Source organism: Streptopelia decaocto (genome assembly GCF_964273445.1).
Source record: "Streptopelia decaocto genome assembly, chromosome: 1".
Taxonomy (NCBI): Eukaryota; Metazoa; Chordata; class Aves; order Columbiformes; family Columbidae; genus Streptopelia; species Streptopelia decaocto.
In genome coordinates, this window is record NC_138663.1 from 187,169,719 (window position 1) to 187,195,512 (window position 25,794).

The window sequence follows — 25,794 nt, forward strand, 5'->3', positions numbered from 1 at the left end:
AAAGTAAAGCCATAACCTGCTGTTTGACATCACTTACGACAAGGATTACAGTGAACTTCACTACTATAGATCAAAAGGAGACTTTACTATCATGTTTAAATAGTGAAGATGGTAAAGTATTAAAAAAAGTGAATCTTTAAGTACATTAATTCAAATTTCCATTCTGAAGAAAGTAAAGTCTAACCAATTGAACAATGACTGAGAAATCATTGTCCAATAAAAGTCTATGACAACTAATAGTGCCTCACTAAACAGATATGTCCCCTTTCTTATCCAGTTTTATCTGCTTGCTTAGAGCAGGCACATAGCTTTTTTTAATGACTTCTTTACTGTAACAGCTCAGTAGAGCCTCTTTGTTTCAAATGAGTAAATTTCATTCACCTGAAATTAATGTGTCAAGAACAAAACTAAGAAGAGACACAAGGTCACTCCCTGTTGAAGACAACAGGACCATACAGGTCCAATAAAGCCAAATTTTTTAAACAAGCAACTGTTAACATTTTTGAAAGGAAAGTGAAAACAAATCTTTCCATGTATGTGAACAAACAAACAAAAAGCACAGTATTTGGAAGGTATCAGATTTTTAGATCTGCATGTGTTCCATCATGCCCTCCCCCAAAGCCTGCAGTTGAACACATGCTTTCTCAGTTTTGACTATCATTAATAAGAGGCCTTCCTTTCTAAATTGTTCTGTTAGTCATGATTTAACACTCTGTAAATGAAGCTTTTTTTTTTTTTTTTCTGATTTTAACCAACCTTCATAGATCATTTTTAAGGCTTCAGAATCCTGTGATTCAAAGAAGGATAGCAACTTCTACATGAACATTTCTTTCAAAGCACAAAAGTGACTCCAAATGCTTATATTTACGTTTATAATTTACTAATGCTCACTAGGCATTCCTTTTTCTTTCCTTTTTGCCATGAATTTTTAAACAAGATGATCCAACTGAACTATGTACATGCAGTTCAATGGTAGTTTGCAATTAAATGTGTCAGGCATCTGTGAACGTCTTAACTGTCCCTGTGCGAGGAAAAAAAAGGAATGGCTCTGCGATTTAAAAAGCACACAAAATTAAACAATGTTAATCTCTCCTACACAAACAAAAAGAAAATCTTATGTAAGCATCCATGCTATAACTATCAAATACAGATAAAGACAATCAAATGTTTCCAGGTAGAACATGCACACACATACTGGTCTCTGGCAGTCAACCAAACCAGAAAATACTATCTGATGGTGCTAAGAAAGATGGAGTTCAAGCATGCCCCTGATCCTTTCTTCTGTAAAAAAAAAAAAATTAGAAAAACCTTCCAGCTTTCCAGTTAAAAAAATAAATCTCACAATAACTATGCCATGGCAGTATGATGCTTAACTAAAACCTAGTTGGGTGGATTTGAAGATATACAGAACCAACACAAACTTATGAAGTTCCTGTTCATTTATTTGTTCTATTTAAATTGTAACTTACCATTCAACCACCCAAATAAATAAATTACAGTTTTCTCCTAGACAAGAGAGTTTTAAATAGCGGTAGCTGTCTGATAGACTTGAAAAAGAAAACATTTAATTTCCTCTTTAATTCACTCTTAATTATAGTATTCCAAGCCGGGGTAAAACATCTCAACTATGAACTCTCCAGAAGAAGAATAGTTACAGTCCTCTTTCTGTTCAGCCAGGGACCTAAAAAGCACAACATAGCTATAAGATACAAATCCATCAAACCCAAGTTCTGAGCCGTCTGTGTGAAAGCTGGGCATGCATTTTCAGTGGATGTGTCACACAAGGGGCACTATTTAGTAGGAAATAATCCCTAGAAGTGAAACTATAGACCATGAAATGTAAGCACTTTCATCCACACCACATTGAAGTAAAATGTGAGATTAGTGACACAAAAAGTTTAATACAAGCTGTTTACTGGTACCACTGTCCTCCAGGAAGTCCCTAAGTAGCTTCATGTGCATGATGAGAGTCATCAGCAATCTGCATGAGAGAGCAAGCTGATGCCTCTCTGTCAAACAAGACCTTCTAGAGGCAGCAGTGAAGTTGCTGAAGAGCTGGGCACCACTGCCAGTTCTTTTAACTAGCCAGAATCTATTGGTGTATCAGAAATGGCAATGCACCTAGGACAGACAACTAAACCTTGTTCATCACTCAAAAGTACCAACTGCATTTTTTAATTATACCTCACCACTGCAAACATCAGCACAATGAATAAAGTCCACACATTTCAAAAGCTGAAAAAGCTGTTTGTTGAAATACAGAGAAATTAATAATAGTGTACATCAATCAATCTACACATAAAATTGCAAATCTGTTGATAACTACAAACAAAAATATTTAACCAGCAGGTTTTCTGGACCTCCTTAAGAATTAAATTTAAAAATGTTTCCATCATTTAAACAAAATGTATCTCTCTGGTTTGCTGATCTTGGCTGGATACCAGGTACCTACCAAGCCACTGTATCACTTCTCTCTTCAGCTGGACAGTGGAACAAAAATATTACTAAAAGCTCATGGGTCCAGATAAGGACAAGAAGAGATTACTCGGCAATTATCCTCATGGGCAAAACAGACTCGACTCGAGGAAATTCCTTTAATTTATCATGAATCAATTCAGAGTAGGGTAATCATAAATAAAACCAAAACTTAAAACGCCTTCCCCCCACCCCTCCCTTCTTCCCAAGCTCAACTCCACCCCTGAATTCTCCACCTCCTCTTGCCCATCACTGCAGAGGGACAGGGAATAGGGGATGTGGTCAGTTCGACACACGTCATCTCTACTGCTCCTTCCTTCTCACACTCTTCCCTTGCTCCAGCATGGGGTCACTCCCATGGGAGACAGTCCTCCACAAACTTCTCCAACATGGGTCCTTCATGTGGGCTGCAGTTCTTCATGAACTGCTCCAGTGCGATCCCTTCCGCAAGGTGCAGTCCTTCAGGAACACACTGGTCCAGCATGAGTCCCCCACAGCATCACAAGTTCTGTCAGTAAACCTGCACCAGTGTGGGCTCCTCTCTTCACAGGTCCACAGGTCCTGCCAGAAGCCTGCTCCAACATGGGCCTCCCATGGGGTCACAGCCTCTTTCGGGCATCTCCTTGACCCAGCTGCAAGGAGACAGCTGGCCTCACCATGGGCTGCACCATGGGCTGCAGGGAAATCTCTGCTCTGGCACCTAGAGAACCTCCTCCCCTTTTTCTTCAATAACATGTATGTCTGCAGGGCTGTTTCTCTCACGCATTCTCCCTCCTCCCCTCCAGCTACTGTTGCACAGCCCATTTCCACACACCCCAAGTCCCCTTCCTAAATATGTTATCCTGGAGGTGCTACCTCTGTGGCTGATGGGCTTGGCCTTGGCCAGCAGTGGGTCTGTCTTAGAGCCAGACAGGAGGGGACTTCTGGCAGTTTCTCATAGAAGCCACCCCTGTAGCCCCCATCACTACCAAAACCTTGTCACACAAACCAAATACACTCTCTCAGACTAGAAGTATACCAATGCCAAATCCCAACACTTTTGAAACCCAAGCACTATCCTAAACATTATCCCCAGAAAGCATCATAATATAGTTTTTTCTATGACATTTTACTGCCCAAAGATCAGTCTGACTACTTATTTTTCCTCTACAGCTTATTTTGATGTTTCTAACAAAATACTTCAGGCAAGTCTTTGTTTTCAGTCACAATACAAACCTATTGACCTAGAATGGTTACTCTTAACTTACAAATACATCAGAAGAAAAAATGTTGAAAAAATAATTTAAAATATTACTAGGGAAACTGGACACAGGTTAAGAAACTGGCAGCTACTTACCATTTAGCAACACCAAAGTGTATTAACAATTACTGCTAAATGCTACTTTTCTCAATAACTCTCTTGGCTGCATTAATTTTTAATAATGCCTCAGCAGACTTTCATTATAGTGTTTTAAAGATCTCATTTTGCTACACTAAGTATAAGCTATTCACTTGAATTTCAATTTTCTAAATAAATAGAAATGCCAAGGAGTTTTTCTGAAGTCAGGATTTGATTTTAGACCACAAACAATTTCCTCCTATCTCCCAGGAAATCCTCAGGATTTCTTAAAGGAATTTTAAATCAAAATTAATGTTTGCTGCACTGTCAGCTGCAGCTTGTACCATGTCCTGTTTGTACTACGAAGTACGTGCTCTCCTCAACAGCGTATAATCTACAAAATGCATACATAAGGAAATTTTTAAACCAAAGACTCTTCAAAATCTAATGCAGAAAAAAAAAAAATATATGTATATATATATATACATATATATATATAAATATATATATATAGCCAGTTAAGATGTACTGCTTAACTAAAAAAAATCCAACTCTCATCCTCAAAAATGCCACACACCCCCAAAAGCCCTAGTACTTATAAGGTAATATAGAAAGACGTAACATGATTGTAGACATAGTCCAGAAAACTGAATCCCTATGTCAGCATGCTGGCACCAGTTTAGTTCAGGTTACTTAACCAGCTTCCTTACCGAGGAAGCCCTAAAATCTATTTTAACTGCACAAGAAGCATATGAGAGAGAAATTTTGAAATAATAATTTAAACAAGGCACTCCTAAGATTTCTTTGACCTCCAGAAAGGATTTAGATTGTATCAACACTTCAGGCTTCTTATGGCTTTTTCTACACATCTGGATAATATCAGGTTTTGGTACAAGACACATTTAGGATTGATCTCAGCCAGAAGAAAATACATTATGTATGCTGCTCTCTTTTCAGAGTGAAGAAAGTTTTGGCTAAAAAAAAAAAAAAATAAGAGGTTGACTGACTTGAAATAAGTTGAAAAGCCAGTTATGCCATAACTAGTGCAGAAGAGCTCAAATACAAGTATTTGCATCCATTCTAACTTCAGAGGACAAGCTAGAACCACAAACCAAAGCTGTGAAAAACGATTAAAGAGCTTAATTCATGACTATAAAAAACAAAACACAAACAAAAAACACCCACAACAAAACAAAACAAAGGTATTTTCTACTTACACTGAAATCTCTTAACTGCTTTAAGTTTAGTTTCAAGAGAAGGACTTCTTACTTAAAAAAACCTCAACAATTAAGCATTTCAAAACCCACATGTGGCCTTAGACTCTCATATTAACAGACGGTGGTAATTCCCTCAGACACTTCAAAAATTAATAAAACATCATACAACTAGTCATTTCAAGGTCTCTGTAAATCCAGGAGGACACTGCATCACTGAGAGACAATTACCTGTTATACTCAGGGTTTTCCACTCATATTGTTAAAAGTGTTTTTCAAAGGTAAAGCTTCCTTTCAGTGGTATAAATTCTTAATTGCTATACTTCACCTAAACAATATACTTACACTCTTTTGTGCTGATACTTTTAAGAACAGACTCAACTGGAGATGTATGAGATTTGACGGTCTAAAAGGTATCAGTTTATACAGTTTAGCCTCATTCATTTGAAACTTCTGCTTCCCTTTCGCATCTTCCTTTTGAGTGCTACTTGTAGTTACACTAAAGGCTTTTAATACATGTTTTACATGTATTTGCATTAGTTTGAGCTGTTGTACTTCTGAAGAAGTGATAGCTTGCTTAGTAAACTACACCTTCAAGTGAGAAAAAGGATTACAGACTTGAAAACTGTTTAACTGAACCAGGACATGCAACAAAGCAAGTAGATACAGATTTCTTCTTAATCAGATTTTATTTTTTTTTTTTTAAGTTATTCTACTATAATTAGTTTTCACTTGTAATACAAACCATTTATATTAGTAATAAGCGAAATCATTCGGAATGGTGAGAACTGGCAATAACCTGCTTCTGGCTTTTAGGAAATACCTGTAACTATCAAGCTCCTCATTAAAGAACAGTCTGCTCCAAAGACAGCATTAACTCCTCTTCAGTGAGCACCACCTTTAAAATGTTAAATACTGTACTGTATCAACTGTCAAAGACTGATTCTTTCTCAGTGACTAAGCCAACACAATGTTCCAGTCACAATGTGTTTATTATCATACAAGTTACTTTGAACAAAAAAAAAATATTTTCTTTGCATGAAACCTGACTAATAAAATTTTGTTACACAATCATCTTTGCTTAATATATTATGGTTTCTAAGTTACATATAGTTCTATGCACATAAAATGCTATTGAACATTTAATCTATACCTATTAGACTTTATATAAAGTCATGAAACTATTCTTTCGAACAAACTCAAGGCAGAACTTCAACAACTTTGGCTCTATACTGAATATTATTATTTTTTTCTGTTATCAAGCATCTGTAACTTTGAAGACTATGCCAATAGCTCTTCTATTTTAATTTCAATTCATGCTAATTCATTGAAGAAGTACTTACAATACATGTTAAGAGCCACAAAATTTCACTAACTCAGTATTAAGCCATTAACTTCATACATTTTCAGCAGAATATCAAATGTAGCTACATGTTATATTTCTGAAATTCAATAAATAAAGCTTACCTACAACCATAACTGTGATCTGCAGAACTGACAGACACTCTTGGGTTTGTGTGTTTCATCTAAGGCTATCTATTACCAAGCAGGCACAACAGATGAAAAGCAAACACTCACTGCTGTGGCTTATGGAAGTCTGTTTTCTTTCTTGGCTGCATGTGGTGCAAATTGTCCTTTGCTGGGTTAGGCACAACAATATTGACTGGATTATTTGTGGTAGATATTGCAGCTCCTACTGTGAGATGAGGAAAAGGGTTGCTCTAATTAAAAGGCTTCCCAGACTCCACCTCCCACTTTTTGGAAAGGAAGCACTGTTATCTGCACAAGGAGAATAAAGATCTAAATGTGTGAATGATTAAGGGATTGGAGCATCTGACATACAAAGAAAGGCTGAAGAGAGCTGGTATTGTTTAGCCTTAAGAGGAGAATGTTTGAAGAGATCTTATAAATGTGTATGTGCATTTGTAGGAGGGATAGGGTGAGCAGGGAGTAGAGACAAGGGAGACAGACCATTCTCAGTGGCACCCAGTGACAGGACAAACAGCAATGGGTGCACAAAACTCCACTTACAACAAGTAAAAACTTAACATGGAAGTCTCCATCCTCAGAAATATCCAAAACTGAGCTAGACAAGGCCCTGAGCAACTTGCTCCAGTTGATTCCGCTTTGAGCATGAGCTTTTGTCTAGGGACATCCAGAGGTCCCTTCCATTCTTAACTGTTTCACAATCCTTTGAAGTTTCCATGATTCTGCTAGTTTATGAAATCTGACAATGAACTTTTGTAGTGTTAGTGCCAAAGAGAAGGATGAAGAGGCAGGATCATTAACATGACTTGGATGAAAGGAAAAGTGTGTTGAATATGAGCCCAGGACAGTATGTTAGAGTTTATTTTCAGATGCACTCAATTCACTTCAGCCTTGGAGAGCAGATGCAGCTCTAACAGGCTCTTCTTCTAAGTCCATTTCTGCATTCACAGAATGCTACCTAAGCTATTAGAAGATGCAATGGATGTTGCAACCTTTCCACAAGGAACAAAATGGATAAGAAAATTTTTCAAATCACCTAAAAACTGCATAAAACAAAACCCAGAAGATTTCTGCAGGGTGTTTGGGGATATACATAACCATAGCTGAAGACACAAAAGAAGCGGCAATGAAGACTTGTGGAGCCCCAGAGACTGAAACATGGAGCAGGGGCTTCACAAATCTCTTTAGTGAAAAAGAATTAGAAGAATGAAGTCGCTCCCACCTCCTGAGCATCTTGCTTGGAAAATCTTATTCAGTCAAAGTCTTACACAAATGCTTCCATAAGTTTCAGCTACTCAGTGTATCAATAGTAACAGCTAGGCCATCAGTCACAGATTTGAGTCACAAATACCACACATCTTGCCATTTATCCAAACAAATAATGTATTTCACCGGAGTAACAGAAGGAAGAGGGGATGCTGATATTAAATTTTTTTGACAACTTTATGGCAGGAAACTTCTTGGTCATGGAAGAGTATGTTGAAGCAAACAATCCTATTGCACATGTAAACACCGAGTTTCAATGATGGCTTTTGTTGGAGCTCTCAATCTCAAAAGAAAACAGCAAACATCACCAGCCACAAAAGTATAACACACCACTAGTAAGGTTTTGTACCCACAATATTATTATTTGAAGAAGAATGAAGCTGCATTCTTCCTACAAAATTGGGTTTTCTTCTCATTTCAGGAAACAGCTCTTGCCCCTATGTCTCAATATTGCAATTCCTGCAGCTAATGCCCTTTGCAAAGGTGCTGAATCCCCAGGTCCATTCTCCAAACCACTGGAAAGCTCGTTCTTCCTGCATAACTTCCTTCTTTTACATTTGTAGGGCTTTACCCTTTCCAAATCTTTAGGTACATTTGCTGGAGAGATGGAGATATTCAAAACCAGCCTGGATGCATTCCTGTATGACCTACTCTAGGTGAACCTGCTTGACCAAGGCTGCCACAGAAGAGCCAATACATTCGTTATGTGTGCTCCAGTCTATTGCACAAGGTGCTACCTCTACTTCCTACACTGATGTTTAGGCTCAACACCAGATGGTAGCACATGAGCTCTGGTCTGTTTGGAAGTGATAGGACATGCCAGTGAGAAATAAACACACTCCAGCCTTTTGGAGATTCACTGGTCTTTCAGAGACCCCCAGTGACTAATGTAAGATGGCCTTCACGCGTCCTCTGAAGACTGCTTGTTTCAGACTCACCTGGGAAATCAACTTGCTGCAACACGGTGCATATCTACAATAGCAGTCTTGCTAATGCTGAAACCCAGGTTGCATTGAACTGCCTTGCCAGTGCACCCACAGTCCCATATTGCCCTTGGACATCCTAGTCCATCCCCAGACTAGATGACCTCCAAAAGTCCCTTTCAACCCCAACTACTCTGTAATACTGTGAGATGCTGCAAAATTAGAGATGGCAAAACTCTGTAGCCACATTCTGATGTCTATGTTCTACTGGAAGGGAGAGACAGATTCCCCATTCTGCTAGCTATAAAACATAAATTCAACTTTAAGTAAGAATGTTCCCCTGATTTTAAATAAGCTTATATATATATATATATATATATATATATTAATTAGAGGTTCTTAACACTAAAAGTGACATAAGCAGAATTTTAGTTCACAATTAAATCAAGACTTTTTTTTGGATGCAGTGAGCTACACAAGGTATTGCTGAAGAGTAAAAGCAAACTCTGATTGGTCAGGCATGAGCAATCCAAGACAGGGCTTGGCTTCAGTCAGTTCATTACTAGCATGTAATTCATGGTTACTATTCTATATTTAATGAAAGCGTACCTTACTGTTTCCTGTAACTGTAGTTTGTACAGGTTCCTTTGTGAATCAAAGGACATGTTTCTAAATTCATATTTGTGTTGCACAAAACAGAAGAGCACAAAATGAAAAATAAAGTGTGTTATAGTGGCTCTTAAAGCAGACAATCAAAAGTCAATAAAAGTTAGAAAACATGATGTAACTGAGTATTTGTCACAGAATATGAAGACCTAAACAGAAAAAAAAACAAAAACAAAAACAAAAACAAAAACCAAACAAAGAGTGAGATCATGTAAAACTGATTACAATATCATATAGCTGGTACTGGAGTTAGTTTAGAAGGCTCTACTCAGAGAATAATTATTTCCAGCCTTCTTTCTACAGTGTGCCAATATGACAAAAGCCATCAGGTATCAAAAAGCATGATTAAATGTACTCAAATGAATAACAATTTCACTTATAAGTTAATGTCTTGCCCTATCTCCCTTTCAGCTAAATCAAAAATCTAATACCCATTCTGCATAGTTAGGAAAGGCTTCCAGCTGTAAACAAAGGGGCAGTGAAAAAAACATCATTTTCCAAATACAGAAGTCAAGCATTTGTAAATTGTTGAATAGCATAAGCAGTATTCACATTTATCCAATCTTTCAGTGAGTCGTTACATTGGGTTGCATCAGTGAAATTGTTCCAATTTTAAATTAATGCAGGGCAGTCACATTATAAGGTTGTATTAATAGAAATAAATTGACATCACTGGTATAAATCTCAGTAACACCAAAACTACTTAGACTTACTGAAGATTATTATTTTCCATGTACTTCAAAACAGAATAAACTCCAAACCACAAAAAATACCAAAATGCAAATTTCAGCAGAGTCAGTAGGCTAATCAGAAGTTGAAGTCCTTCTCTACTGGAAATAACAAATAATCTTTCTCTTAGAGGTGAATGCCATTAACAGTCTTCCTAAATTTTAAGTTATGAAACTATAGATCAAATAGCTGAAATCCACCATAATCCTATAGCTGAAACAGGTAATTCTATTGTTAATGGGGAAATATGTGACTCTCCACAAATAATCCCTCTTTTTTTAATTGTTCCTTAACCTTACATTGCATATCATATATTGAATATTGTATCATTCATAGTACATCCAAGCCAAACCTCCACAACACAGAAGTGGGAGGTACATCATCAAATTCAGAACTGATGTTTCAAAGGATCTGCTGCCTCTGATTATAAAAACAAGTTCTAAATTTGATTAAGACTTAAGGAAAGCTTAGGAGCTCTGTTTATGCCAGAATTAATAAAACTCCACAATGGGGTATTCCTAAAATGGTGAATGGTAATTAAGGATTAAATTCCATCAAAAAATAAACAGAACTTCACCAACATAAACACACGCCACTATGCTGACCCTCTGGCCACCAGGCACATACAAGATATTGACTAGTGAGGTAGCTGTAATCATACTGATCCATGTAAAGTACTACAAAATGCTCTAAAATGCTCTAGCAACAGGAGAGCAATCCAAGTTGATTTGAAACAGCAGATTTACTGAGACAGATTAAGATATCAAAAAAAAAAAAAAAAAAAAAAAAAAAAAAAAGTGCAGTACCAAGCAACGAACAGGTAAGATTAAGAGATTGATTTAAAATAGCTTGGATAGCTTATTAAGTTAACACTGCTGTGTTAATACTGTGCACAGTACTTATCAGGATATAAAAGTCTCAGTTTTGGTACTAACTTAATCACAGATTTCATTCCACTTTGAGTAAATTAAATATGACATGAAAGGGGAATGAACGCTCCAGTGGGAATTTAGAGATGATGTTGCAGTTTTGGGGTGTTGGTTTCTGTGGGTTTTTTAAGGATGCAAAATTGAAAGTGATTCATATTTGAAAAGCATGAGTGGAGACACTGAAAAGCATTAACAGGGAGGAAAAAACTGCACCACAGCCTCTTAGACATCAGCCTCATGAATGCCATGAACGAGCCATGCCCCTTGCTTTCTATCCCTCTAAGCACTCATCTAAAAACCAAGGGGTGTGGATGACAGTGAGGAAAAATATGAAGGGGAAAGACTGGTGTATAACCAAGTACACAGCTAAATGCTTACTCTTGTAAAACACATAGTTTAAATGGGGAATCAGGTCACAGTTTTATAAAAATAACATCTTGATAGAGAAAGGTGCTAAGCTTTTCCTTGATGCAAAGGGATAAAACATAGGTAGGGTCTCAAGTGGGAGTAGGAGGAAAGGCCAAAGACTGAGGGTGTTTTATTAATAGCAGTCTCAGAACTTTATCACTTCAGTGTGACAAAAATAATAAAAGCACCTTTAGGTATTCACCTCTCTTATAATTCTTGAACTGAATCCTGTAAAGACAAGTAAGATGTAAAGCTAAGAAGAAAATAACTGTTCAGAGTTAAGTGGTAATGAATACTCAGTGTTATGCTCACCATGACAGATTTTAAAAAGTTATCGTCTATAGAAATGTATCAGTCCATCACACCAGAACCATAGCAGATTCCAAGCCACCTGCTGAGATATCACTAGTGCTTCATGACTGATAAAAGGACTGAAAAAACTTCCGACCCATAAACACCTACTGTAAAAGCCTAGGTAAAAAAGCCAAAAAATCAATCAGTTATACTAAAAGAAATTAAGTGAACATTCAGTCATTTAAAGATTTTCTGCAATAGAAATTAAGTTTTCCATCAAAATACCAGTAAATGACAACAGCTACAGTACCCTTAAGTAGCTGCCCCATGGAACACTATTACAATTTCTTGCATTTGATATTGGTCTTTTCCTATGGCTCTGGTAGCTCCTACAGTAGCTTCCAGACATAACTTAGTATGGAGATAATATGAGCAGGATAAAAATGGATCAGTGGGACAGACAATACCTTGGACAAGGACTGTCACCTCCAGTTAAGAATTACATAAAACAAAATTCACACACACAAAAAAAGGCCCAAACTTTGCTTTTTTGGATAATATCATCTATCAGCAGAGAATTATGCTACAAAAATGGTAAGGCTTCTATCAAGAAAATGGAGTAAGATTCTCAAGCTAGCAAAGCTAGTTCCATAGGAGAAACAGAAGTCACATCATGGTGGCTAAAGCTCACGAGGCCCACGCTTTCTCAAAGTACAACAGCATTCAACAAAAAACATGATTTTTTCCTCCCCACACAAGAGTAGAACTGTGCCATAGGATGTTGCAGCAACAAAAACGGTAAATGGGTTCAAAGACCTCAAGTATCAAAAGCCAATTTCAGCTCAAGAAGACTCTTAAACAATGTTTGAAGAACTACCAATGGAAAAAAAAAAAAAAAAAAAAATCTTTCTTACATACTTACATATGCCTCCCTTTACATTCTTCCTCATGACCACTACTACAGAGAGCCTGTAGGGCGAGAAGGATCTCTCACATAATCCAGCCCATTTGTTCTGAAGCTGAAAATGCCACTCATGCAAGTACACAATGTGACAGAGCACTAAAAAATGGCTTTCTTCTTGTGATGGGTGACTAACACCGAAGTAGGATGGAACAGCCAGGAAAATGAGAAGAGCTACGCAGAAACGTGGGCTGTAGTCAACAAGAACAGCAAGAGACTTTTTGAACTATGCCTGATGTTTGACCTACTTCTTATAAGCATCCTCTTAGCCTGATAAAACATAAGTAAAAGCTTTCCAGATTGCACAAGTAGAACTCTGGTCAGCTACACCTGCATAAGAAAATAAAAACCTGTTCAAATCTGCATCACATCATCTGTTGAAGATGTGTAGGTAAAATGAGCAGCATGTGTCAGCACGAGTCACAATTTTTAGTATCCTGTTCACCTTTCTTCCTTCACACTGCTGTAAAATCAGTACTACAAAACTCAAAATCAAAAATTCTAGGAAATTCAAAATGGAACAGAGAAAGCTTTCTAAAAGTTGAGAAACAATGCCATTTGTGTAGTCATGTCTGATGAAAGCTGGCCAGACAAGAGACAGTTCAAAATATACACTAAAGGGAAAATTCCCAAGACCATTAACATACTGGAAAAGCAGAGAATTAAGGAAGTCAGCAAAAAATAATGAAACACTATTCAATACATATTATAGGAAAACTAATTAAAGCAATGTGTTAAAATTTTGAAGTAGGAAATAAGCAAAACAAAAATACACTTGAAGTAGAAGAATACAGGTGGATAGACTGACCCACTTCCACCTTAATATCATACTTGCTGGAGCACATGGTGCAGAACTTTATTTTAAACAGTCTAATACATATCATAAATATAAAAAGGTATCAAGAAGCAAAGAAACTATGGAGAATAACAGCAAGCACATCTATCATAGCAATAACAACATTCTTGACAGTACCCTAAGAAAACTAATAGAGCTGTTCAAAGGGGAAAGGCCTCTTCATCAATAGAAGCACAGAACTGGTGTCAAAATATCCCCAAAGAGAAATCACTAAGAGCAATTAGAGGATTATGTTGTTTGCAAGGAAAGCTTTTTCCAGTTTGGTGCTTTGCAGTACACACAAGGGTCAGTGAACACACATGTCAGATCATGCTGAACCTGGGAATTCATATTAGACCCATGGACCAAAATAAGCACCATCATAGAAGAATGCATGAGGTATAATGAAGACTTCTCTCCTCTTTCCAGAAATGTAAAAAGAACTGGAAGTAGTTCATGGGCATTAGCATAAGAAGGGCTGAACTGTCTCTTCATTATGTTTTCTACTGTAATGCTAAACAAGGAAAAATAACACAAGCAATACTAGAAACTCTACCAAGTGATACTCCATTAAACAAATTCACCAGTAGAACAGAACTTTGAATTCACAGTAAGTTCAGAGGGGAAAAAGAAAAAAAAAAAAAAAAAAAAAAAAAAAAAGTGTCTCCAAATAAAAGGAAAGCATCAAGAGAAACAACTAATCCTGTAAACAGCAGAGGCATGCCCAAGAACAAAATACTGCCTGAGCTGAAAGTCAACTGTTAAAATTTAGCAAAGCTGAAAATCCAACAACATATTAGACACGGAAAAAGATTTTCAGCACTGCATAAAAAGCACTTCTTCACCTCATAGATACAGTAAATCCCGGTGTCCATCAACATCAGAAGGTACCACATGAAGGAAGTCTGAAATGCAGTAACAAAGATCACAGTGTGGGGCCACCAAAACAAACACTTAAAGGCAAAAACTGTATAAGACAAACCCTGAGAAGAAATTCAACAGGAAAGAAGAGTGACCATCTCTATGACAAGGGCAAGCCAAACCAAAGTTTTGTCTCAGACATTTGCTGCTGCTTCAATGCAGGTGCAGGAAGAATGAAAAGACTTATTTAAGAAGAGAGCAGTAGTCTCAGACAAGAACATTTTTAAAAAGTATCTCAATCTATAACTTCTGATTCTCCCCAATAATAAAAGAAGTTGCAGCTATGCAGAATTCTGATACTAAAAAGCTATAACCAAATGGCTTATAGATACCCAATATGGTATACTATAGGTTATATTTCTTTCAAAGACTTAACATATCAACTGATATATCAAACTCAGATCAGCTCTATAAGCACTGTCCACTCATTATCATGCTTGCATCAAATGTCATTTAGAAATTGTAAAGGCTGGAATGAAAAAAAAAAAAAAAAATCAAGTTCTCTCTACCCCCACTCACCCCTCAAAGAATGCTTCTAAAGCACAAAACTGCATTTTATTCAAAGTTGCTATTATAATCCTTAATACAGAATCATATCATGTTTAGTAGTTTAGGGATATGTCATTAGCTTTACTTTGTATCTGATTGTTTCAGTGTGAGTTTCAAATGGGAAGTTTCAAATACACAAATGTAAGTTTCCGACATTCACTGCCTTGAGAATAGAAAGATTAGCAGACACAATGTAACTTCTCTCTGCTGTGGGAATACAGACTATCGTATATTCGAGTCCATCTGTTAAGTAATGACTGATCCAGAATGCATCGCTACTGCAGCAGACTCCCAAGCAGTTTCACATTCATATATGTCTCTCAATGCTGAGAGCAGTGTTAAACACTCTTGCATTTATTTTTAAATATAAGTGTAGTTTTCAGCAATAGGAATTAATTAGTAGGTAGATCTTGTAAGCAAGCACTATATGTCCTCCACACAAATTCCAAAACATTCTAACCTCCCCCACAAAAGACAAGCCAATGTTAGTCCAGTTGCTGATGCATTAACAGCCAGCATTAAAATAAGCTTAAATATCAGTAAGAAGAATGAAAGAAGAATAACAGGAAACTATTAAATATCTTTGGATCTGTTATGACCTATACGAAGCCAGTTAACAAAATAACTGCATGTCATTCCCTTATTTTGAGTGTTACTTTTAAAACAATGGGTAATAATCCAATAAAGTTATGATGACTTGTACCAGACTTGTAAAAAAAATAATTTATGAATCACATTTCAGTTAAGTGTCAAAAAGCTTGTAGAGAGGAGTGAGAAATATACCAGATTACTGTTTCAATAGATTCACAAAACTATTAGGGCTTTAACCCTGTGTGTTCAGATAAACCATAAATATTAAAATGATCTGACCAAACCATGTCTTTCCCTGCATGCTGCAGCTTTTCCATTCAGCCTGTGCTAGGTCAAATGCAAAAAACTGTCAAACAGAAGAATACATCATTCTAAAGTGTTTGAAACAAAATACATTCTTTATATGAGTGGAGGTTAGAAGTGTTAAACTCATTTGAAACAAAGGCAGTTTCAATTAATTGCTATTCAGGTTCAAGCATTTTGCTCTCCTGTTTTATATGCAAAAAATGAAGATATTTCATCGACTGAACTGCTTCACAAGCTTTGCTGCAGAAAATGTTGCATTCAGGAGGAGCAGCAAATTGCACATAATTGAAAGTGATTCATTTTTAGATCCACTCGTTTGGCTTCTGTAGGTTCCTCAGGCTTTGGTGTAGGTAGCGCAAAAACATTAAGTCATACAGTCCTGCAGTAACTCTTTCGCTCCATGAAGTGAGCAGATGACTAAGGAGCTACATTTTAGCATCTTCTCCTTGTTTCAAGCTATTTACCAGCGTATAACAGTATTTTGTAATGCACAGACCTTAAACAAAATTAGCAACAGCTCTTACTTTGCAGACAAGAACGTGTTTTGGAAAGCATGGCGGATTACTAAGACATGAGCAACCCAATACCATACTGCAATACAACTAACTCTTTATTACAGATATTAAAGCATATTAAATCCTTGCAAAAAATCTCCCTCCTCCCCCTTCCTCTACATATAATACACAACAAGCTCTAAGCTAATGGGGTTAAACCTTCACATGTTTCAGCCACTAAGAAAAGATACCAGCTCAGGCTGCTTGTTAAAATATTTTTCAATTAAAAACAGATAATACATTCACGCCACTCTTCTTCCAATGAGGAAGCCACGAGGTTATAGGGCAGCGTCCAAACACGAAACTGCAAATTACTTAATCTCCTTATTTTTCACATTGTGAATTGCACACACTCCCTCTCTGCAGGAGACGGCCGGGGGGAGGCACTGGGAAGGGGAAGAGTGGCCTGCGTGCACTAGGTAGGGTCCTGCGTGGAGTTTAGGGAGCGCTGGGGGGGCTTCTGTCACACGCACGACGAGGAGACGAGCAGGTCGCGCTATTAACGAGGAGAGAGAGGAACAAGAGGAGTTTGGGAAGGAAAGATGGTTGGAGAAGGGCCGTACGTGTAGGAGGGACACGGGGGCAGGGAAAATGAAGGTCCCTTTCGGGTTGCACAGGGCGGGGGATGAGTAGGGAGCAGCCCCGGCAGGAGGTGGGCAGCGTGGGCCGGTGCCCAAGGGCCCGCTGCCCGCCGGGGCGTCACCGGGGCGGGGTGCCCGGCCGCTTACCAGGTTCAGCACCGTCTCCACGATGTCCCGGTTGCTGACCTCCCCGACCTGGATGAGTCCGATGAGGACGGCGAATTTCATCCGAATATTGCGGATCGGCACCGACGGGTTAATCATCCCCGCGGGGAGTACCACGGACCCGGAGCCCGACGCCCTCAGCTCCCCCATCACCGCGACGCTGCTGCCGCTGCCGCCGCCGCCGCCTGCACCGCCGGCCCCGACGGAGATGAGTCCCGCGGGCTGCGGGTCCGGCCCCGTCACCGGCTTCTCGCTCGCCATTTAACCCCCGCCGTTACCGGCACCTGCCGCCGCCTCCCCGCCCGGCCGGGCCGAGCCGCGCATCCACCGCAGTCGCACCCGGCGAAGCCGCAGGCAGCCGGCCCGAGGCGCAGGCACCGTCCCAGGAGCCGCTCCCCCGCTCCGCTATAATGAGTGATTATTATTGGCGCCGATGCCCCGTTAGCCGAGGGCTTTCCAGCGGAGCCGCCTCCCCGCCGCGGGGCGAGAGGAGCGGGCGCCGCCGAGCGCGGCGCGGCCCGGCAGAGGCGAGCGGCGCGCGGAGCTGGCGACGGCGCGAGCGATCGCAGCTGCCGCTGTTGTTGTGGAGCCGAAACCGCCGCCGCTCACGCCGCCATGTTGCCGCCCCCTGCCTGCGGTAGCCGCCAGGGCGCCTGCGCCGAGCCCGTCGGGGGGCGTGGCCGGCCTGGTTCCCCCCAGCCGGCCGGGAGACAGGTGAGCAGGTGCACGGGGTCCGCGCTGCCACCGCGGCGGCGTGAGGGGCCGCGCTGTGGCGCGGAGCCGCCGCCTCCCGCCGGGCTGCCGCGCACCGGCGCCGCCTGAACTGGCAGGGTGGCGGCGCCCACCGGCTTCGACGCGGGGCCGCTGCGCCTGGCCTCGCGCCGCCGCCCCAGGGCGCCCCCTGCGGGAGGGGCGGGCCGCAGCCCCACCCATCGGGCTGCCCGCCGCGGGTGGCGGCCCTGGGCTGCCGCAGGCATCTGTCCAGGGGGGTGTCCCCTCCTGCCCTCCCTTCGGGCATGGGGAGGGACAGGGGAAAGCCTGGGGTCTTCCAGCCTGAGCTAGTGTGCTGCTTGTTCAGGAAGAGGGATATTTTTCCAGAGTTCGTGTTGACACTTGCACTCGTGGTTCTTGGTGGTGGTGTCACATACAGAGATGTCTAGTCAACAGCAGTTTTGCTCAGCCCATGGGTTGCAGTGGTGCCTCATGGCAATAAGCATTTTCTCAGACCTCTCCAGTATTATATCAGAGAAACAGAAGTACCTCTGATGTTTTGAGCAGGGTCCAATTATTATAATAGTTAGCTGAATAAGGTTGTATATATTTGCTCTACATGTGCTGGAGATAATCCATCCCTGTTGAACAACATGTTCTGTCTTGACTTCGATGTGACTGTCATGGCAAAGTTGAATTTTACAATAAATCTTATCACCTGATCTTAGAAAACCATGCATCCTGTCTCTCCTGTAACCCCAAATTTGGGAGTTTGCCTGGATTGACAGTCCTCCTTATCCAGTTTTAGATAATAAACTGCATAAACACAGTGAATCAGCATGACTCGATCACTACATCCTCCAGGATTACAGCAGCTGCTCTAAACTCTGCCAAGAGAAGACAGAGAAGACCTCAGATCTGTACTATGAGATGCATTATCTCTATGTAAATACAATATGTTACATTTACTTGTTTGCTATCCACTATCCACTATGGACACTATCCATAGCCCAGATGCACAGACATGACTAAAACTGTGGGAATCAAAGGACCGACATCATTTCAGAAAGACATGAAAGATGGGGAGAAAACCCAAAAGATTGGTTATGGGAGATAAGCAAGCACAAAGTTTTCTTGGAAGGAAATTCCTTTACAATTTGCCACCATCCATGAGCAACCATGTATGACTCAGAATAAAGGTATACTTTAATTTCATATCACAGAATCACAGGATGTTAGGGATTGGAAGGGACCTCAAAAGATCACCTTGCCCAATCCCCTGCCGGAGCAGGAACACCTAGATGAGGCTACAAATATACTTGTGAAGGGGCCAAATATTCTATTTCCACCAGCCCCATAGCAGAACTAGCAAAACTGAATACACATGCACTTAACTGCTTTACTAAAGAGTCAGTCCATCTTAGTTTAAACCCCTAAAGAGGGGTTCCAGTGAGGTAATCAGGCAGACTTTCAACTGTAGTGGATGAGAAGCTCTCATATATCACAGGGTGAGTTCTGAGCACAATAACTTCCAGCTAGTGTATGATGATGAGCTGATGGAGTAGTGTGTTTCAAATTGCACTTGCTGTGTCTATCCTTGTCTGAAGTAAGTTCTGTTCTGGAACCTTTTAAAATATTCTCCAAAAAAAACCTAGACAAAAATCCTTAACTTGGAAATGTCAGTGAAATATTCAAAATTTTACTTTGCCGCATTTTCCTTAAAAACAAACAAACAAACCAATCTAAAAGGTAAAACTTTTGACTGTGTAGGAATGTAACTTACTGTTCCAGTCTACAAACCAAACAATTATGCAAATGTTCAAGTTAGGCTGCTCGAAACTGTTAATCTTAATTTCAGAAAGGAATATTTCATGTTCTTAATGATCTTATCTGGTAACTAGGTAACCTCCTAGAGTCTAGAGGTCTTCAAGTTTGTGTAAACATAAGTTATTAAATAATACATGTAAATATTTCAAAAGTGAAACCGACGCCTAGAGCTCTTTAACAGTTACTAAAAACTGTAATAGCCTTAGGAGCTAACACCCAACAGTTTTCCATTTTGTTGTTCCCATATCCACATCTGTATGGTGGGGCATGTTGCTACAAATGATACATTTGGCTGGAAGCTTCATGCTGAATAACAGGTTGACCAGTTTTCATGTTCTGATTTGTCACATGGCTGCTGCCTGTTAAATGGATAAGGAGCTAAGTTATAACTGGTTCTCTGTGGGTAGGTATATGAACTTGGATCTCTGTCCACTTACTGACATTTACAAACCCAAAATAATATTATAACTTTGAGATCCTTTGTTAAATTTGCTTGAAACTTGTCAATGACTTGTTCATTTTTGTGATGGAACAGATGGACCAATAGCACAATCACATAAACTTTCTTTCTCTGGAAAAGTGAGATAACAAAATATGGTTTGATACGTTTTATTATCTGTTCTGTACTTCATGCTACTATTTATGGAAGACTCTGTGATTTACACGTGTACCTGCTTGCTGGGGTAATTGTTGACTACAGCTGTTCCATATACAACTATCAATGCATTCCTCCACATTAAATTTCTGATAAATTTGCAATCATGAGTTTGTTTAGAAGTTGTATTTGTGAAATCTTTCATTATATAATCTCCAGTTTAGGACTTGAACTGGCTGCCTGTCATTTCCTCTGCTGAAATCTCATAATATACTGTGCGTAGTATAGAAGAAAAACTCTTATTAAAAGAAGGTGAATTCCCAATATTATGTTTAATAGGAGTGACTTCCTTTAGTTCTTAAACTCATATTTGATTTTACAAATAATTTTTTACAACATCATGTACTCTTTATGTTTATAAGCTGGAACACTGTTAAGATGTAGCTGTCTTCTCTAATCAACGATGTTTGTTTTTGATAAGCAAACTTTCATTGAGGTGAGCCATTCATCAAATCCTGTGAACATTGTTGTAGCATTGGCATTCTGAAAGAAAAACAAATCTGTAACACTAATCTCAGCCCTGTAGTAATTGCAGCTCTGGTGTTCATTTGCTTCCATTTTAGCACCTAATCAGACTGAAAATTAAAATAAGAGCACATATACTAGAAAGGCTACAGAACGTGATTAATTTCTTTGCTTTAAAAATAATGTTTCTCTCATCTCCTTGATATTCAGTACAAAGACTGTGAATTTGTCAGTGACAATTTCATTCATGAGGTGGCTTCTTGGGTCCCAGTCCAGCAAGGTGTTCTGCATTAGCAAATCCCAGTATTTGCATAATTTGCATTTTCAGTTCAGCTTGCAAGACCAGTCATTGACACAGGTCCAGACTATGTGTGCAGGAGACAGTATGTGTGGGAGGATGCTACACACTCCTTTATTCTTCACAAAGACAAGACCGATGCCAGGATCTGATCTTGTCCCTTTCTGTACCTTGCTCCCTACTGAAATGAGATAAAGCGATGCCTTTGCTCCCAGAATATGCCTTTGCTTCACCTGTAATAGAGGTTTCTTTCAGGGCAGTCTTGAATTTTTTTCAGCCTTGATTCTCCATAAATGCCAGAAGGTGGCCTCAAATATAATTTTAAAAACCAAAAATACATGTATCCATGTTCCTATGCTTGCAACAAACAAACAGATGGGAAAGAAAATAAAACTAACAAATAATTGTTTAAAGTTTAGCTCTATTTTCATTTCAGGTGTAAAATAAATTGTAGCAATACAACTTTTTTTGAGGAAAAAGATTATGTAGTCATTCAACTACGAAAGCTTGAAAAAACATGTTTTACAATACAGACTCTTGGCTACAAATAATGGAACTATTTAAGTGAATAGAGACTGCTTTGTACAGGCCTATATTTACACTAAATCTTAGAATTATTATTATTTTTTTTTAATAGTTAAGAGATTTAGATCAGGACTGAACCATATTTGAAAGAGTTAGATAATTTTCGTTTATCTACCACAGTGGCCTCAAAATACTGCTTGCTTTACTATGTCCATATGAGGACTCCTGTTGTGTTTAATTAGACTATTCTCATGAGTAAGGATAATGTGATTTTTTTCCTCTGCCAGGCTCAGGAAGTGCTGTTAGCCCCTTTCTCTTGAAAACCACAATTTCTTAAACATTTGAAATAAAAAGCTAAGAAATACAAACTGAAAGGCTATCACAGCATCTAAACTTACCCTGCTGTGCATATGTGTTGCACAAAGTAGTTCCATTCACTGTTTTTAAACTTCCACATGACAAGGTGCATTAAAGCAGAAGTTAAAAGCCTGAAGTCAGAATTTTCTTGCTAATCTACCTTCTTTTTCTATAGTTCCTTTTCTTTAATCTTGAAAGAGGCGGGTGAGAAAGGAAAAAAAAAATAAATAAAAGAAAAGAAAAATTACCTTGTATTTTATTTCCAGAGGCAAGTTTTTTTATACCCTGTGCAGTTCCAGAAACACTATAACAGGCCTTCCAAGTGAGATTATAAATATTTCAAACACAGAGAAGAGGATGAAGCCAGTATGACTTCACTATTTTGATTTTTGTTGCAATAGGCTATCCAAATAATTCAGCTGTAGTTTTAAAAAGAAGTAGTTAATATCTATATATTCAAAATTAAATGTCTCTCTACTTTTTACACTCTGAACAGTAAAAATAGATTAGATATTATGTTTGTTCTCATGGTTGTAAATACTACTGGGAAGAAATCATTAAATGTAAGCTTTTAGAGTAAAAAGATATAATAGTCTGAGAAGTAGTTAAACATTAACCAGATCTACTTAAAGTATAACTCTTACTTTTAAGTGAAAATATTTATTCAATTTGTCATATTATTTTCCTTAATTGCTTTCACTATGATATAATCGTAGTAAAAGATGCATAAATGTAAATAGCAGGATTCATGATATTACAGAAAACATGCAGCACAATTTATTATGGTAATGCATAGCTGTTACATTCTTGGCTTTGAAAAGGTTTTTTCTGTGATTGTTTCACAAATCTTGCTTTAAAATCATGAGTTTGAGCCACCTAATCAATTCAGCCATTTAATTCTTTTTTTCAATTTTATTTTTTACAAACTTAACCATGAGACCCTTTTCACTACTGAAATGAATACAGTAACTTCTAATACTGAAGCTATTATTAGGTCAATTATTATGAAAGTCAGTTATTAATATTGACCTCTTTGTTGGTTCTCTCCATATATGATTTTTCATTTCATTATTATTGATATCTCATCTCCTTGATCTGTAGATACTTCAGTCTATACTCTTGGCTCTTGCACATTGGGAATTTGGTAACATGAAGATGCATAAAGATATATTTGCTAGACAACAGTAAAGATCTTAAGAAAAACCATGTTAGTCTCTCTTTCTATTCCTTAATGTTTGTTAAGCCCTCCATTTGTGTACAGTGTGCCAAGCTGCCAGCTAACTTTAAGAATTATCCTCTGACATTCATAACAGTGTGGCCAGTTCACAAAGAAATCAGTTCATACTGCCATTGTTAATCCAATATGCTCTTTAATACTAGATTTCCTTGTGTGGTTTTTAGCAAAAAAGAGAATAAATAAATAAATAAATAAATAAATAAATATTTGTAAATTCCAAACTCTAGTTAGAGTTAAAAACATGTAGCTCTTATAAAATTAAATCAAATGTTTTAAAAATTATACAACAAGCAAGCATTGTTTTAAGTTCCATATGTACAAGCTACATTATTGTTACTTCTGATATTTTCATTTAATGTGTTCCTAGACAATAACTTATGATGGAAATTAACTTTTGGTGGAAGCATCTTCTGCGATAATACAACCTAATCATTGCTACTATGCATGTCTATTTGTTGAAGAAAAAGATCTAATTCATTGGCAGATTATGTTTATTTTATATGCTGCATGTTTGTACTTCAGCTACTTGGAACCAAATAACTGCTTAAACAGAAAGGGTGCTGGTCACACACTTTGTCTATATATCATGGTATGACCACCAGTGGAAGACAAAAAAGGACCACAAGGTCTCATATCTCATTAGAAGCATTTTCTCAAACAGATGCCATTAAATTATAACCTTAAGGACTTAACATTTATAATACACCAATGAATAGAGATCAATGGAAAGTTTAAAATTGATAGGCTAGTTTATGTCAACAAAGTATATGTGTTTGATGGCCTAATGTTATTATCAAGGAACACTCAACAGTTTGCTGAATATCATTGATATTATCAGCAGGAACTTACAGTAACCATGAGTATTATTTCACATTATTTCCTATTCAGCACTTATTTTCCTATATTACTCAGTGCTAGTCAGGCTGCTCCCAGAGTACTATGTCCATTTTCGGTCCCCACAATTCAAGAAAGATGTAGACAGACTGGAGATGGTCCAAAGGAGGGCCACAAAGATGATCAAAGGGCTGGAGAACTTGCTCTATGAAGTCTGAAGGAGTTAGGTCTTTCCTGTGTGGAGAAGGCTGAAGGAGTTAAGTCTTTCCTCTGTGGAGCAGAGAAGGCTCAAGAGAGACCTCATCACAGTATGCCTGTACTGAAAGGGTGGCTACAAAGAGGACAGAGGCTCTCTCTTCACAAGGAGCCACATGGAGAAGACGAGGGGTAGTAGGTACAAGTTGCACTGCAAGTGTTGAACACAGGAACATGCTAGAGTCCCCATCACTGGAGGTTTTCAAGATGCGGTTGGGCAGGGTGCTAGTGAATCTCATCTAGGCTCTCTTTCCCATGAAATGTTGGACCAGATGATCTTTGGAGGCCTCCTCCAACCTGGGCTGTTCTATCACCCAATGATTCTTTGCTTTTCATCTTGAATTGTATATTTAGATATATTTAGCTATCTCTAACATTATAAATAGTTTTTAAAGAAACATACACCCAGTGAACATAATCATTCAGTCTTTAAAACTGGACTGGCAACTATAGTTGAGACTTTACAGTACTATTAGAGGGTAAAGATTATTTCATGGCTTGCAGGCTACACCTTTTCAAGAAAAAATGCCAGTGTTGTTTGCTTTTATTGCGGCAACATGACATTGTTGACTTTTATTCAGCTTGTGATCCTCTGTTGCCCCTGGATCCTGTTCTGCAGAAGTACAAACAAGCTGGATGAGCCACATCCTGGATTTGTATGATTTAGTATGCCTTCTAAAAGTAGTGCCTCACACTTGTGTCTGTTCCATAATATCCTGTTTTTCTCAGACCATTCCTACAGTTTGTCAGGATCATTTTGAATTATAATCTTGTCCTTTAATGTACACACAGTTGCTTCCAGTTTAGTGTTGTATGCAGATTTAATAAACACACACTCTATTCCATTATACAGATTATTAATGGTATTATTATATAGTATTAAACCTTGATCACCCCTCCAGAAGCACACATGGCACCATTTTCCATGTGGACAGTGAGCCATCCATATCTAATCTTCACTATAATGAACAGTATTTATAAGTTCATTGTAACATTATAGTAACAGTTACATACAGACCATATTTCCAAGTCTCCTTTAAAAGTATGTTCTAAGACACTCCTAAAAGCCGAGCTGACAAGAAAATTCATGGCACAGAGTAACTGAGGCTGGTCTTGGAAGGTGACCTGGTCTAATTCTCCTTTCCCTGAACCCCCATGCCTTAACACTGTGAAGCCTTAGGCAGGATCAGCTTTGAAGTTAGATCCAACATTGAAATTAGGTTGCTGAGAAACCTTGTCCAGTCAAGTTTTGAATATCTCCAGAGGTGAAGATTTTAGGGCCTCTCTAGGAATCTTCTTCCAATGTTTGGTCATACACATGGTGACTTTTTTTCTCCTTGTAATTATCAGGAATTTGCCCTCCTGCAACTTTTGTTCATTGCCTCTCGGGTTTTCACTGTGCTTATTCAAGAAGTCAGGCTCTACCTACTCTGTTTCCACCTACTGCATGGTTGAAG

At 38.6% G+C, this 25,794-nt stretch overlaps 1 protein-coding gene across 2 annotated transcripts in view; it reads right to left on the bottom strand.

The window, feature by feature from the left end:
- The window catches only part of NBEA (neurobeachin), a 490,666-nt gene extending 472,882 nt beyond the window's left edge, over positions 1-17,784 (bottom strand). For both annotated transcript variants that reach the window (XM_082063608.1, XM_082063609.1), the window contains exon 1: positions 17,156-17,784. In XM_082063608.1, coding sequence (XP_081919734.1) covers positions 17,156-17,434 — 279 coding nt within the window. In that variant the 5' untranslated portion in view covers positions 17,435-17,784. The remainder of the gene's footprint in view (positions 1-17,155) is intronic.
- Positions 17,785-25,794: the final 8,010 nt, after the last annotated feature.